Source organism: Bactrocera neohumeralis, chromosome 4 (assembly GCF_024586455.1).
Source record: "Bactrocera neohumeralis isolate Rockhampton chromosome 4, APGP_CSIRO_Bneo_wtdbg2-racon-allhic-juicebox.fasta_v2, whole genome shotgun sequence".
Lineage (NCBI taxonomy): Eukaryota > Metazoa > Arthropoda > Insecta > Diptera > Tephritidae > Bactrocera > Bactrocera neohumeralis.
This window is the reverse complement of record NC_065921.1, coordinates 13,653,854-13,669,383: the sequence shown is the minus strand read 5'-3', so window position 1 is coordinate 13,669,383 and position 15,530 is coordinate 13,653,854. Positions and strand designations below refer to the sequence as shown.

Below are 15,530 nucleotides of genomic sequence, written 5' to 3'. Positions count from 1 at the left end.
ATGAAATATATCAAGTTTATAATGTCCAAAATTCTACATACATAATTGAATTTTCCACCACCGCTGTTGCTTGAGCCGCTCTTTAATTGATTGTCTGGCGAAGAACTAATACGATCATTATCACTTGACAGATTAGAGTCGGCGGAGTTATCTAAGCCACCACCGCTACTGCCACTGCCACCACGGCCGTTGCCATCACCACCGCCATGGCCGCCGCCAACACCGGAGGAGTCTAATTCTGTATGCCAGGGCTCGTAATCACTATAATTCATTGATTGGTTGATGAGCTGTGTAAACAAACATAGGTAAAAAGTTAGTTACTTGAAACTTTTTTTGCTTTAAAACACAATATTTAGTAGAACCAAAGCATATCCTTCAAGCTGAATGAGTTTAAGAGTTTAGCGATGGATTACTTTCGCACGGTATTTATTGCATCGCAAGCTGAGCAAAAGTTTGCGTTTGCTTTTTTATTGTTATTATTGATGGCATTAGAGAGGCGCTTTCAAGAAGACAAAACTTTATCAAAAATATACACAAATTTTAAAAAGAACAACAAAAGAACAGACATAAAGATTAATTAAAACAAATGGTGAACTCTTTACCGTCTCTTCACTTGGTTGGGATATTCTCAATAGATTTGTTATTTTGCGCTGTAAATTGATTATAATTTTTAATTCAGTAAATTTTACAGAAGATTTTAAAATATGTATATCTGTTTAGTAAATTTTTGCAATGAATTTTTATGATATGTACGATTTGAAGTTTTAACCGTAAAATTATTAAAAAAAAAAATGTTAATGACGATGTTCCGAATGTTTGGTTTCTCTAATGCAAAAAATACTTATGAACAATGTAAATTGTTTTTTTTCGACAATATAAATATTTTATATTTTAACAATAACGATATTTCATGTAAAAAATCTTACAGGTGTTCTCAGGATGAATAGTTTTTAGTTTTTAAAGTGCACAAATGTGCTAAGAATTTATTCTAAATAAACATAGTTTCTTACCTTTCTGGGTGGCGCAATGGGTCCTGTATCCTCCAGAGAACAAATACTCTCATTTGATTGCCCATTAGAAATATCACGTTCTATGATAAAACATATATGTAAGTATTTTTTTAACTTTCTTAAATAGTGCACCTACCTTGCGGCGGTCCTGGTGGTGGAATTTTCGGACGTGTTAAAGCAGATTTATCAACGTGCTTCAGTTGAGGAATTTCACCCGCAGGCGGTAGTACCAATTTTGCGCCAGCCAAGTGGATGTTGCGATTCACAGATTCACCGCTAGGCGAGCGTTTGTGACCGAATGTTGTGAGAACTGGTATTATATTACCACCACCTCCACTACCGCCATTCGGATCTTGGGACACAACTTGTGTCTTATCATAGCGATCGTAAAAACTATGCATGGCACCATGACTGCCGCTGATACGTGGGCTGCTATCCACTGAACGCAAATGCGGCAGTGTACCATATACCACATCCATCGACTGATTTTTATGATTTAGATTTCGTAAATCGGTTGTATCAAAATTTTGAGAATGTCGCGGTGGATGAGGCAATGTGCCATACATAGAATTGGTCGTTGTTGTATTAGCAGTTGATGTCACACCAGGCGGTGGAGCCGGTGCTGTGCGCTTTTTTAGCGAATTCATATTTGCTATGTATATAATTAAACACAAATTATATATACCTTTGATAAATTCGTTCTAGGTTTTTATTACCTGCAGATGTTGACTTACGAGCGCCTGGTATGTGCACCAGCTCACTGCTGGCAATGCTTCTAGAAATTCGTCCACTTTGACTTGAGGCAGAACTCGGACTGGAACCGCCACCACCTCCAGCGATGGTGCAACCACGTCCAACGCTATCAATAACGGCACCACCACTTAAATACTGACCCATTGCTACATGTTGCTTTGGCGAAGTGCCCGCCGATTGTGGATAGGCGGGTACACCGGACGGTAATGTGAACTGTCGACTTGGGCAGTTGGCAATTGGACTAGAACTGCTTTGTATTGAATCACAAGTTGAGGAACGAGATCGCAACACCGGCGAATCGCCGCCAGCAAAGCTAGGTGGACGAGAACGCGATTTCTGTGTAAGTGAAAGTGGAAATATATAATAAGTGCTTGTCTTTATATATTTCAGATCAATTTCATTTTTACCCGCTCATCAACCATTGTGTCATCATCAGAGAAATCGGTAGATCCATCTTCGTTTGGCAAATTCCAATCTGTGTTGATGTGATCAAAGGCGCTCTTTTCGCGCCGCATGGCACACTCAATCTGTAACAAAATAAGAATAAAAATAAATAACACATAAATTTGATTTCGATTGAAATACCAACCAGCTCTTTGCAGGCATTATGACCCATTTCTTTGGCAATGTCGAGTGGTGTTTTATTTTGAGAATTCCGCAGTTCGTAATCGGCACCGGAACGTAACAGCAATTTCATGCATTCACGACGATCGTGTAACGCACACAAATGTAATGCGGTATTCTTGCCGATCTCGTCAATAATACTTGGCGGATTAGTGGACTTATTAAGACCCTTTGGTGGCATATTCTGTATAAGAAAATCGACAATATGCAACGTGGAACCCATCATTTCACGCAACACAGCCAAATGCAATGCTGTCTCGCCCGCATCTGACGATGGCAGGCAACATGTAAGGTCAGCGCCTTCAGCCCAGACCTGCAAGAGTTGACTAATATCTGCATTGACAATAGCTTGTTCGAGATCACAACGCAATTCATTGTCGTCTGCACACGTGCGCATCACATAACGTTTTGCAACATATTTTGCGCGTATGAAATCATAACGCTCTTCCCTAAAAAACAAGGAAAATACATAGTTTAAATAAAAATCTGTGTATCTGTGATAGCAAACACCTACATTGTACTATCTGGTGTGAGTTTACCCTTCCCCAACGTGGCTTCCATTATGTCATTTAGTGTACTATTACCCATGGCGCGCGCAATCAATAGATTTGCTGTGGTCAAATTGTCTAATGTGAGGCTTTGTATACGGGAATGGTGTACACCTAGATCACGATGCACACCCGAGCATTGTATGCAAACGAGTATGCCGAAATTTAAACTGATCCAGGTGACATCATTTCGGGAACCACAGTCGCAACACTGATCATTACCGGGTAGCATTTGGACGTATCTGAAAATTAATAATGTTTAAAAATAATTATGCATAAAATTTCAAAAACACAAATGTACCGTATAACAGTCTTTTGAAGTTCCACTAGACTTGGACTCATTTGCGGATTCGCATGTTGAAATGCTTTAGCTAAAGCCTTCTCTTTGCAGTTAGCCAGAACTGCCATCCAGGCTTTTTGGTCTGCCTCATCTTCAGCTTGAAAATGGTATGGACGATTGTCTAAAATAAAACAACAAATATAAATTAAAACTAATTCTTTGTTGCTATTTATATTTTATACTCTATAACAATGAGGGTTGCGAGTTTTTTAACTCAAATTAGAATTTAAATTTTTAATTCTGCCACCAAAAACAAAATGTTTAAATTTTTAATTCCGATTTTAAATTATTGATCATCTAGGAATAATTTTAAAATACAATTTTTTTTAAATATTTTTTAAATATACAAATTGGAGTAATGAATAAAAAAAAGTTATTTTACAAATTAAAAGCTGGATAGAAAAGGAATAAAAAAGGAAAGATTTAATCCTAACTGAAACTCTGTAATTACAAGCAATTAAATGGATATAGGACAAAAATTGCGTAACTCTGTTGAAATTTTATTAAAAAGCTTTCCTTTTCAAAGGTTAAACCAATTGATAGAAGGAAAAGAACGCAAACGCGTCTTTCTTTTATTAATTTTTATTAAAATTGGTATTAACATTTTTTATTTCATTTTTTAAATCCAGTATATGGGATTAGAAATTTCGAAATTATTAATTTAATTAATTTATTTGTTATTTGCAAACCTGATAATAATAATAATAATAATAAGTAATTTTCATATTACTTAAGAGCACTTACAACTGATTAGATCAAAGCCGCGCTTGTCATCTGGTACGGGCTTAATTTGGCATGTCAATAGATTGACGCGTGTTGGCGGCTTCGACTCATCCGCATGGCAAATGTCCAGAAAACCGTCCGCTGTTACACGACAACGTCTCTTCTGCCAGACTCGTCGCACTTTGCCTTCACTCTTTTTCAACAGATGACCTGAGCGTGTCACACCGTGATGCTTATCGCCCTGCAATTGGTGCAGCGAATAACCACCAGCATTAGCGGCACCCTTCTCCGGTGGCGCATTATCCGCTCGCTCAAAATCGGGCGTACTGCGCAATAGTGTTCGCAAATCGAGTAAACTGCGTCGATCTTCATCTTGTTTTTGCTTGATCAATTGCAGTTTCTCGCTTAAATCGCTAATGTACGTGCCAAAGTGTTCGATCGTTTGTAAGCCATCCTTGAAGTAACTAGCGGAGAGTTTTTATGAAAAAAAATACAAAAAAAATTAGTAACGATTACAATCAAATGAATTAACAATTGAAACGAATTAGTATGCAAAACACAAGCGCATGCGCGTTACTCAGTACACAAACGCATATTTGACTGTACATAAATTACAATTGACTTACTTATTTAGCGCGTGATAATACTCGATGAAATGCTGCAGCAGCTCTATACCAGTTTTTGTTTTAATTTCCTTATATTTCAATAAATACTGCAAGGTGGTCGACACAAAGCAGCAATCCGATACGATGCAATAAAAAGGAATCATCAAAACAATATAAAAATAAACATACACAACCAATTAGAAATGTGAAAAAATGCTTACACGAGCTAGTAAACGCATACACTTACCTCACACGTTTGCAACTGATAGAGACGTCGTTCCTTTTCCATTTCATCTGCAACGACAGCTGCATCGATTTCGGTACGCACCATGCCTGCCTCTTTGGCTTGCGCCTTTTTCTCTTTTTCGATTTTTATGAATTTCGCTTCGTAATCCTTTGCGGCCTTGTCGAAAGGTCGTTTCATGTCGCCCTTCACACCACGCAGCTCGCTCTTCAGCATTGAATCCACCGGAAACATGATGATGTTATTGATGTTTTGCATCTGTACATCAAAAATTAAACGGAAACAGCAAGAACCGATTAAGCAAATTAATAAATTCGCGTTTTTTCAGAAACCTACCAGGGTTTTCATTAAAGCGCTAAGCTCCTTTGTGACGACGGAGAACTTAAGAAATGCAGCACCGATATCCGGCTCATCTTGATCAATCACCTTGCCGCCAAGCCGCTCCAAAGCGCCCACCAGAAACATTTCATTGTCCACATGTGCTGTGTTGAAAATAAAATATTTGAATATGATGAATCGCTGCCACTTCAAATGACAGCTGCAATATACTATATAATACTTACTGTTTCCGGAATTGTGTATCGCTTTCACGGCTTTTTTCAATTTCGTTAGACCTTCTCGATCGAATTCGAGACGCTGTAAATAATAATTATAAAGTTTTCTAAGTAACATAAGCCAAAAAGAGGATTATTTGTCAATAATTTTCTATATGCATATAATTATATTTAGAACTGGAAAGTTCTTAGTACTTCATATAAAGTGTAGAAAACAAGTAGAAAAAGTAAGGAAGGAAGAATCAATACCAAGGAAATACTTTAAGGTGTAAAACGTCACCCAGAGGATCGAAATCCAAGCAATGAATGAAAATCATTATATGTAGTATATGGGAGTCGGGGTAGTATCCAACCGATTTTTATCTATTTTTGCCAATACCACATTCTATTAACAAGCCACATAGTAAAAAAAATGTCCCAGTGTTTCATATATGTAGTAACTCACACACAAACACCAATCATATGCCGGATGTTCGAAAATCCTAATATTTATCATATGGAGGCAAGATCAAGTTTTCGCTCAATTTTAATGATTTTTGGCACAAAGATGTATTGTTATGTGCAAAACACGCTCTCATTGAGATAACTCATATATTGACCGATATTTGGAGTATAAAGTCATCTGGATGTTCGAAAATATTTATACAATTTGCTGAACTTAACAAAATATGTTATAGTAATTATATAAATAAAGTAAAAAATAATATTATACGTAATCCAAAATTGTTTTATGGTTTCGTCAACTCCAAACGCAGGATTTCTAATTTTCCGTCCGCTATGAAATATAAGTCTAGTATGTCCAGTGACAATCACATCATTTCTAATATGTTCGCTGAATTCTTTAGGTCCAATTACTCTCCAAAATCTCCACAAAATGTTCCGCATCAGCACAAGTTATGTCCGATTTCTGTCATTAATGCACCTACCATTTCCGAAGCAGACGTCTTAAATCAGTTAAATATGTTAGAACAATCATACAATTACGGCCCAGATATGATTCCCTTATGCTTTCTTAAGAAATGTGCCAAATATATATACCAACCCCTAACAAAACTATTTAACTCATCTCTTATGCAAGGCTTATTTCCATCCATATGGAAAAAGTCATTTATAATTCCTTTACATAAGAGTGGATTTAGGTCATCTATTGAAAACTATAGGGGAATAGCAAAGTTGTCTGCAATACCTAAACTTTTTGAAGCAATTATAACAGACGACATAACCTTCCGGATCTCTCCACTAATTTCTTGTTCTCAGCACGGTTTTCGTAAAGGGAAATCTACCACAACTAATTTGCTTGAATTTGTATCACATGTATCAACGGGCTTTAGGGAGAATAAGAATACTGATGTTATATATACAGATTTTAGTAAAGCTTTTGATAAAGTAAACCATTCAATTCTTTTGAATAAACTTGATCTTCTTGGTTTTCAACCAATATTTCTAAAATGGGTTGCTTCTTATCTTAGTAATAGAATTCAACAAGTCATATTTAAAGATACTTTTTCTGACATAATCAATGTTCCTTCAGGCGTTCCTCAAGGTAGCCATCTTGGTCCAATTCTGTTCTTGTTATTTATTAACGACATATCATCTGTTGTTAAGTTTTCAAAAGTTTTATTATATGCTGACGATGTAAAACTTTTTAAAACGTATACTTCAAACAGCGAAAGATGTCAGTTGCAAACAGACTTAAACAACCTAGTTTCTTGGTGTGATAGAAATGACATGCCATTGAACCTTAAAAAATGTAAAACGATGTGCTTTTCACGTAGAGCTGTAGACCCTACCTCATACGCAATACAAAACTTTAGGTTGGAGCAAGTATGCAGTTTTGTTGATCTGGGAGTAACTATGGACCCCAAACTCAATTTTAATCTTCACGTATCTTCCACGGTTTTTAAAGCTAAAGGCGCTCTTAGTTTTGTTAAACGTTGGTCTAAAGAATTTAGAGATCCGCTTACCACAAAAATTCTTTTTACATCTCTGGTGAGGCCTATATTGGAGTATGCTTCTGTGGTTTGGAACCCTAGTTACCAAGTCCATTCGGATAAATTAGAGTCCGTTCAAAAACATTTTTTACTTTTTGCCTTAAATCATTTGCATTGGGATTCCAGTTTAAATCTTCCCCCTTACATTAACCGTTTAAAACTTATAAATCTCCCGACACTCGCTAGTCGTAGGGAGATGCTTGGTATAATATTTCTTGTAAAACTCATGAATGGGTCAGTCTGTAGCCCATCTCTCTTATCTGATATTAATTTTAACGTTCCCGCTCGCCCTACCAGGCAGTACCCTTACTTACTTTTAAAATTTTCTAGAACAAATTTTGAGTTAAACGAACCATTCCGCCGTATATGTCATGATTTCAATTTTCATTCCAGCACATTTGATCTAACAGACTCACTCTTTACCATTAAAAAAATTATTTTATCTACTCTTAACAAGTAACATTTAATAATTATAAACTTTAATCTAATTCTTAATTTTGGCTGTTGAAATTTTTGTTTCTGTAGCTGAGCAGCTTAAGATCGCAACGCTTAAAACTCTCTTGCCTTTTATGACTCGGCTAATTCCGCTCGTTCGCGGATTGCGCCCCTCGCGTCGGTTGGGCGGGAGGAGGGTAATCGTTGGGTATTATTATTATTATTAAGTATATGGATGCTCGGGGAAGCATTAACCCGATTCAACTCATTTTGATACACACAGATTATGTTATCAGGAACGGATTCTTTCTAAATTTCAATTGTTTATCCGATACATTGACCGATATTTACGGTCAAACGTCAACTATAGATACTGGGGTCCACTTAATCTACCCAGGGGGATTGAACAGTTTTCTTTGGATTTGGAAATTTTTGGTCATAATGTAGCATACACTAAAGGCATTATTCGTGCAAAGTTTTATCCCGTTATTTTAATTTCTTCTTGATTTTTGTCCTGGGAACTGAACGAATCAAGTGGAACTTAAAATTGTGCTATATGGGAAGTAGGCGTGGTTGTTGTCCGATTTCGTCTATTTTCGAACTGCCACGCACATCGTCCAATTTTTACCCCGGCTCTCAATAAGCCTTCTCTACCATCCCATGTGTAAAATACATTCTGTCTGTATCTTCAACTCGTCTCGTCATCCTAATCATATATGCATATCCATATACATATATGTATAACACTATATCTATATCTCTCTTTATTTTAGGTGATACGTAGAATCGTTAGGTGAACTAAACTATTATACGCTGTAACATGTTGCAAGAGTATAAAAAGGTTTGAACAACAAGTTTTGGGGGGTCTACTTTATTTACCGAACAGACATTAGTATTTAAATGATACAAAGCATTCAGTATTGGCATCAGAGAAGTGGCAGAGGATCTCAGTATCTCTGATGGATCGACTCAACAGATTGTGGATAATGGTACGAAAAGTAATTTTTTATAATACCTAAAAGTATGTCGAGTGAAGATCGCTTAGAGATGCTTAACAAAAAAATTGAGATCCAAGACGGAAAAACTCAAAATTCGCTAAAAGCACTGACGTCACCCCAGCCGAGGTGGGTCGTAGAAGAAAAGAATTGGGAGGTTAGAATCAGCAGAACTACGGACATAGTGTAATTCTAAATAAGTTCACCATTAACAAATCAGACTACATTCTCCCAAAGCTGGATTTCAATAGACACTTCCAGGTGAGGATACCATCTAGACGAGAATGGAGAAAAGGTTCAATAGTAGAGGAAGATACCACCTCAGTCTATACCGACGGGTCCAAAATGGACTGCGGAGTAGGCACGGGGTTATTCTCCGCTGATCTAGGCATATCTCTCTCTATACGTCTACCGAACTCGGCTAGCATCTTCCAAGCAGAAGTACTAGGCATAGAAAAAGCCTGCGAAGTTCTATTAGAAAACCACGGGAATATACATAAAGCAACTATATTTACGGACAGCCAGGCGGCCCTCCTGGCATTGGCTTCACCCATGACAAATTCCAGTATAGTTCACAACTGCAAGAGAGCACTAAGCTCAATAAAATAAAAACTCCAACTAAACCTGATCTGGGTTCCCGGCCAAAGGAACATTTTCGGTAACGAAAAAGCAGACGAGTTGGCAAAGGCAGAAGCTTTACTCAATGAATCCGAGGCGGAGCTAATACCAAGCCCGCTAGAATCGATAAAAGGAGAGATCAATAGACAATTTCAACAAATTGCAAACAACAGGTGGAAAAACATTACAAAATGCGTCATAACTAAACAATTATGGCCAACATATGACAGGAAAAGAACCAATGACTTATTAAATAGGTCAAGAAAAAGTATTTACAGAATAACTGCTACCACAACAGGCACCAATGTAGCGAAGGAGCTTATATTTAGAGCAAGTACTTAGATTAGGCTTTTTTATTTTTTTTTTTTTTGTAATTAAGTCTAATTATTCTTCAATGATTTAATTATTGATTGATCGAAGAAGACTACAGGAAGTTATTAACTAGTGCATACGCCCTGTTCATAGCATTACTATGAGCGCACGCACATCTTTGTTTGGGTATTGTCACATCTTGTTGCTGCAATGGTGATCTAATTTATTACATTTCATTGCGATTTAATTTGATTTTGCATTTTATAAAATATTTAAGTAAACAATTGTACGGAACTGAGCACAATGAACGGTCGACCCGTGGCCTGCCACCGATTCGAAAACGATACAAGGTCGTCTCAGTTATTAAACTTAATAACCCATTTATTTGTGCACTCAGAATAAATAAAACAAAAACTGAATTTGTTCATTTTTAATTTGCGTGAACGAGTCAGTGGCTCACCCATTCCGTTTAGCGTGCATATGCATTTATTTCGTATGTATATTTGAATGTGTGTGTAGGAATGCACATACTACTTAATTGTAAGTACATTTTTATTTCGTTGCTTGACATGCCAATACATACATATGTACATTCACTTATATTGCGCACACTACTGTTGTGTTATTTATCAGCAGAAGTCATAAATAACAAATAAATTATATACGAAAACATTGATGTTAATCGAATAAAAAGACATAGTACTGCACCACTCAACCACTTTGCTTACGCTTTAATAGAAACAAACAAAATAATACACATGTTATGTATGAGTATATGAAAGCCTTATATCATATGCCATATATGTATGTATATGTTATTCTCTATTTAAGGAAGTAACTACGAAAGTAGTCTTCCATGGGGAGTGGTTATAAGTTGAGTATTTCGAAGAGATGCATACTACTATGAGCAAAAAATGGTAAGACTTTATGCATAATTTTAAAATTCTCGATTTAATCTGCAAAATCTATGTCGCCCTCTCAAAATAATTCCCCTTGGCCCCAACAGGTTAAAGACAATTTCCGGAATAGCGATATACGTTTAATGTGTTCAATTGACTCTAAACGTTTTCTTCGAAACGATCGCTTAAGATTGCTGAATAGTCAGAAGTCACAGGGAGCTAAATCAGGCGAATGCGGTGGTTGCGGCACTATATTGGTTGAAAATGATATATGGCAGGCACGATGCATTATCGTGGTGCAAAACCTTAGAGTTGCCCATAATTCCGGCCTCTTCTTACGAATATCTTCGCGCAAATCGCGCATAACACTCAAATAGTGTTCCTTTTTGAAAGTATGGCTGTTCGGAAGGAGGTCAGGGGGCACCACACTTCGATAACCGAAGAAAACTGACCTAGATTTTTCACTAGCTTTAACGTGGTTTTTTCGGCTTCGGCTCACCTTTGCCACGATATTCAGCCCATTGATCGTCTGTTTCCAAGTGGTAAGCAAGATTCATTGCCAGTAAAAATACGTTTCATGACTTCCTGGTATTCGGAAAGCAATGGTTTACACTGTTTTTCGAAAAAATTTGTTGATTTTGGAACCAATCATGGTTTCACTTTTATTAGGCCCAAATTATATTCCAAAATGGTTTTCACTGATCCTTTCTATATTCCAACAATGTCAGTAAGATCTCTGACTGTTAATCGCCGATTCTCAAGCACTAATCCCTCTATTTTATTTGGACTGTTGATCTTCAGTTGATGTTGATGGCCGTCCTGGATGTAGTTCGTCGTCAATGTTTTCTCGATCCTCTTTGCTCGCGACAAACAATTATTACCAGAGGCCTTTTACAACATCGTTCTAAAAGACCTTCTTCTTTTTCTTCGTTATTGGCGTAGACAATAACAAGTAACAATAACGAGTTAACAACAGCGTGCCAGTCGTTTCTTCTTTTATCAAAGTTGCGCCAATTGGAAATTCTAAGCGGAGCCAGGTCCTTCTCTCCTATTAGCAAGCATGCAATGGATCGGAAGTATTTTATGAAGGCGATAATAAAGACATGTATTCCGGGTCATATTCAATCAGATTGTATTATTTCTAATAAAGTATGTATTCTGATTTTATTTTATAAGATAAGAGTTTAAAAATATATATATTTGAACTCTAATGAAACTTTCAGTTCAATTTTAATTAATATAAAATGTAACACAAACTTAAAAACACGTAAAGTTCAAATTTGTTAAATTAACTCGTTATATGATATGTTGTGGTATTGAACTTTGTTTTTTTTTTTTCATTCATACATATTGTTTATATTCGTTGGTCACTGACCATATCATTCAGAGTTAATATTAACATTTTCCAAACGACATACAGGCATGTCACGCTGCTAAAAATGTGCATTCGTGAATGCAAGTACAATCAGCGTATATCTATGTATCTAAGTGTATATATGTATGTACAATATATGTATTTACAAGGTATAAGTGTGATTATACCATTTATACAGATAGCTGCGAGTGCGTATTCAATATAGATTGTATGTGTATGTACGTTTGTTCTGGCTTTGCCGTTATTATTATTTTACTTGCTCATACATGTACATATGTACATACAATATGTATATTATATGCACAAAAGTTGTATACATTTTCTTTCGGCATTTTAAAAATTCCAATTCTATGGCTCATAATGGCACTGTTCTATTTCAACTTTACTGATAAACAAACACAAGCCATTACAATTTTTACTGTATAACGTTTGGTTGTGATAAGTTCTAACTCGTTTCTACATATATAATATGTACATACATATTTGAGAATTTAGTAATAAAAATATAAAACCAAAAAATGATATGCAGCATTACAGTCGCTTTATCCTCATCGTTGCGCAAAATTATTACTTTACGTCTCTCAATCATAAATCCGCCTAATTTTTAGTGGAAACAAAGGCTACTAACTCCTCCCCGGAAATCACGCGTATTTGACAAAATATGGGAACTTACACGCACACATACTTATAATATTTGTATATGATAACGCATAAATATGTAAATATATAGAAATATATACACATCTAGTTTGTATGGAAGCTATATCCTATAGTAATCCGATGTGAACAATTTTTTCGGAGATTATGTTATTACCTTAAGCAGTAATCTATGTCAAATTTCGTTTCCCTTGTTTCCGATGGTTCAGTTTGTATGGCAGCTATATGCTATAGTGAGCCGATCTGAACAATTACTTTCGATATTACAATATTTCTATAAACAATAACTCATGCCAAATTTCGTGAAGATATATCGTCAAATGAGGAAGTTTCACATGCAAGCATTTGATTAGGATCATTCAGTTTGTATGGCAGCTATATGCTATAGTTAACCGATCTGAACAATTTCTTCGGAGATTACATTGTTGCCTTAGAAAATAATCTATACCAAATTTTGTGAATATATCTTGTCAAATGTGAAAGTTTTCCATACAATAACTTGATTCCGATCGTTCAGTTTGTATGGCAGCTATATGTTATAGTGGTCCGATATCGACAGTTCCGACAAATGAGCAGCTTCTTGAAGAGAAAATGACGTTTACAAAATTTCAAAATGATATCTTAAAAACTGAGGGCTAGTTCGTATATATACAGACAGACAGACAGACAGACGGACGGATATGGATAAATCGACTCAGCTCAACATACTGATCATTTATATATGTATATACTTTATGACAAACTTAATATACCCTGTTCAGGGTATAAAATTATAACAAAAGTATAGATTCCATGGAGTTCTGGATAATTAAAAGAAAACAATGTGAAGTTAATTTAAAGCGACTAAATCAATTTCACCAATAACTTTAGAAAAACAACAATCACAATAGACTCTTCTAATAACGAGTCGTTCCTTCTTTAGCTCTTGAAGGCGTAGAATTCACTAGGATCTCAATTGATTTCCTTATAATGAAACCATACCAAACCAGTTCTAAAATCTTTATCAATTGATTTTTATTTGTTGGCTTATGATTAGCAACTTCACAACTCATTACGTGCTCAATAGAATTTAAATAAGGCGAGTTTCTGGGGCATTCCAAGAGTTGAATTCTTTGACCGTTAAATGTATTGACCAAATAAAAATTCGAGCTGAATAGGATCATTTATGTACATCAATATTGTATATATGCTTTATAAAAGATTTGTTTCCAATCCAAACTTAGGCATATTTTACGATGGCATGGCGCTGAGGCAACCTAGAAGATTAGGCAATCCTTATAAGAATAATGCTTTTCGATTGCGCGTACTAAAAAATTTTTTGCATCCATTTATTCCATCAACAAGGTGTAGAGGTCCACAACATGGTATGAAAAACAGACTTATATCATTTGTCTTTGCAGAAACTTAATTTTCTTTACCACTCATTTATTTTGGAGCCCCTCACTACCTGAAGGGTCAGCTTTTGCCAGACCACATAATCTGTTGTTAATCATTTTGATCGCCGACGTATGCTTGCCAGACTTAAATGCATTTTTGTAAATCCGCTCTTATAGAAAGTACACTTTTAAAGCGGTCGCATAAACTTTCGAGGACGATTTGATCCCTTTTTTTTACGCTCCAAAACGTCACTATTTTCTTGTTTCTTAGAAAACATAAACAATAGCTGAATGGCTACAACCAATTTCAGCTGATATTTGTCGAGAAGATCACATTTCTTCATCTTATACCAGTTTGCGAATTCTTTGGTCTCGCTTTAATTTCTTCTGATTATTTGGCATTTTGCACAATACACAACCAAAACACGAATATAACTGAATAGTGTTCATCCCAATAAGCCCCCAAAAAATAGTTAATTTCTCCGTACATACTAGATCTAGTATTAATATTTCCAAATTTACAGTTATATAGCTGAAGATGAGTCTATAAAAGTGGTGGTACGTTTTTATTGGCCGCTAGTGTAGATACATACATATGTACACATAAAATTCAATATTATATTTATTATGAACTGTCGCAAATTGAGATAAATTGACAGATCTGGATTAATTGGCATTTTCATGTTGTCACAAATATTGGCACAGATTTTGTGAGCAATCAGCTAATATTTTTATGACAACAAACCGAATCATCAATAACTTTTCTTGCAAGGAAGAAACTAAGAGCGACATCGCATTTTAATTATATATTTAAACCATTAACGTTAAATAATTAAAATATGTTGCAAATATTTACAGTATCGCACAAAACATTTGCAACTGAAATACGATCATGAATATAATGTCGATAACATAGACCGTAATTGCAAAAACCTTCTATTTTAATATTATTTTAAATATTAGATGTTGATGGAAGTAAACAAAGCCAATTTACTAAAATTTCACGGTTTATAATGGGTTGTCAAAAAAGTCTTGCGGTATTTTTATTGAATTTTTTTTTTTTTTTTTGAAATTGAAATGAATTTTTTATGACTCATGCCCAGCTCTTGACCGATGCTACGGCTGCTACTATGCCGGTCTTTTTCGACCAATTCAGCGATTTTATCGCAATTTTCGACGACAGGCCTTCCGGAGCGTGGCGCATCTTCGACCACCTCTACACCAGAACGAAAACGTTGAAACCATCGTTGTGCGGTGGAAATAGAAACTGTATCGGGTCCATAAACTACACAAATTTTATTGGCGGCTTGAGATGTATTTTTGCCTTTATCGTAGTAGTACTGTAAAATATGCCGTATTTTCTCTTAATTTTGCTCCATGTTTGCGACGCTATAAATCACGAACGACTTAAAAGAAACGACAATCAATCAAACACGTGTTGGTGAAATGAGCTTTCCAAAAAGGTATAGCA

At 35.7% G+C, this 15,530-nt stretch overlaps 1 protein-coding gene across 7 annotated transcripts in view; it reads right to left on the bottom strand.

Annotated features, from left to right (window-relative positions):
* Positions 1 to 15,530, bottom strand: part of LOC126754437 (arfGAP with SH3 domain, ANK repeat and PH domain-containing protein) — a 29,027-nt gene that overhangs the window by 2,503 nt on the left and 10,994 nt on the right. For 6 of the 7 annotated variants that reach the window (XM_050466389.1, XM_050466391.1, XM_050466392.1 and 3 more), the window contains 14 exons: positions 5,411 to 5,483; positions 5,184 to 5,329; positions 4,851 to 5,105; positions 4,625 to 4,710; positions 4,020 to 4,462; positions 3,237 to 3,396; positions 2,902 to 3,177; positions 2,353 to 2,836; positions 2,171 to 2,290; positions 1,727 to 2,099; positions 1,147 to 1,662; positions 1,011 to 1,090; positions 603 to 650; positions 42 to 287 (listed from right to left, as the gene is read on the bottom strand). In XM_050466389.1, the coding sequence (XP_050322346.1) occupies positions 42 to 287; positions 603 to 650; positions 1,011 to 1,090; positions 1,147 to 1,662; positions 1,727 to 2,099; positions 2,171 to 2,290; positions 2,353 to 2,836; positions 2,902 to 3,177; positions 3,237 to 3,396; positions 4,020 to 4,462; positions 4,625 to 4,710; positions 4,851 to 5,105; positions 5,184 to 5,329; positions 5,411 to 5,483 (3,306 nt within the window). The remainder of the gene's footprint in view (positions 1 to 41; positions 288 to 602; positions 651 to 1,010; positions 1,091 to 1,146; positions 1,663 to 1,726; positions 2,100 to 2,170; positions 2,291 to 2,352; positions 2,837 to 2,901; positions 3,178 to 3,236; positions 3,397 to 4,019; positions 4,463 to 4,624; positions 4,711 to 4,850; positions 5,106 to 5,183; positions 5,330 to 5,410; positions 5,484 to 15,530) is intronic. The other variant, XM_050466395.1, reaches the window with a different exon arrangement.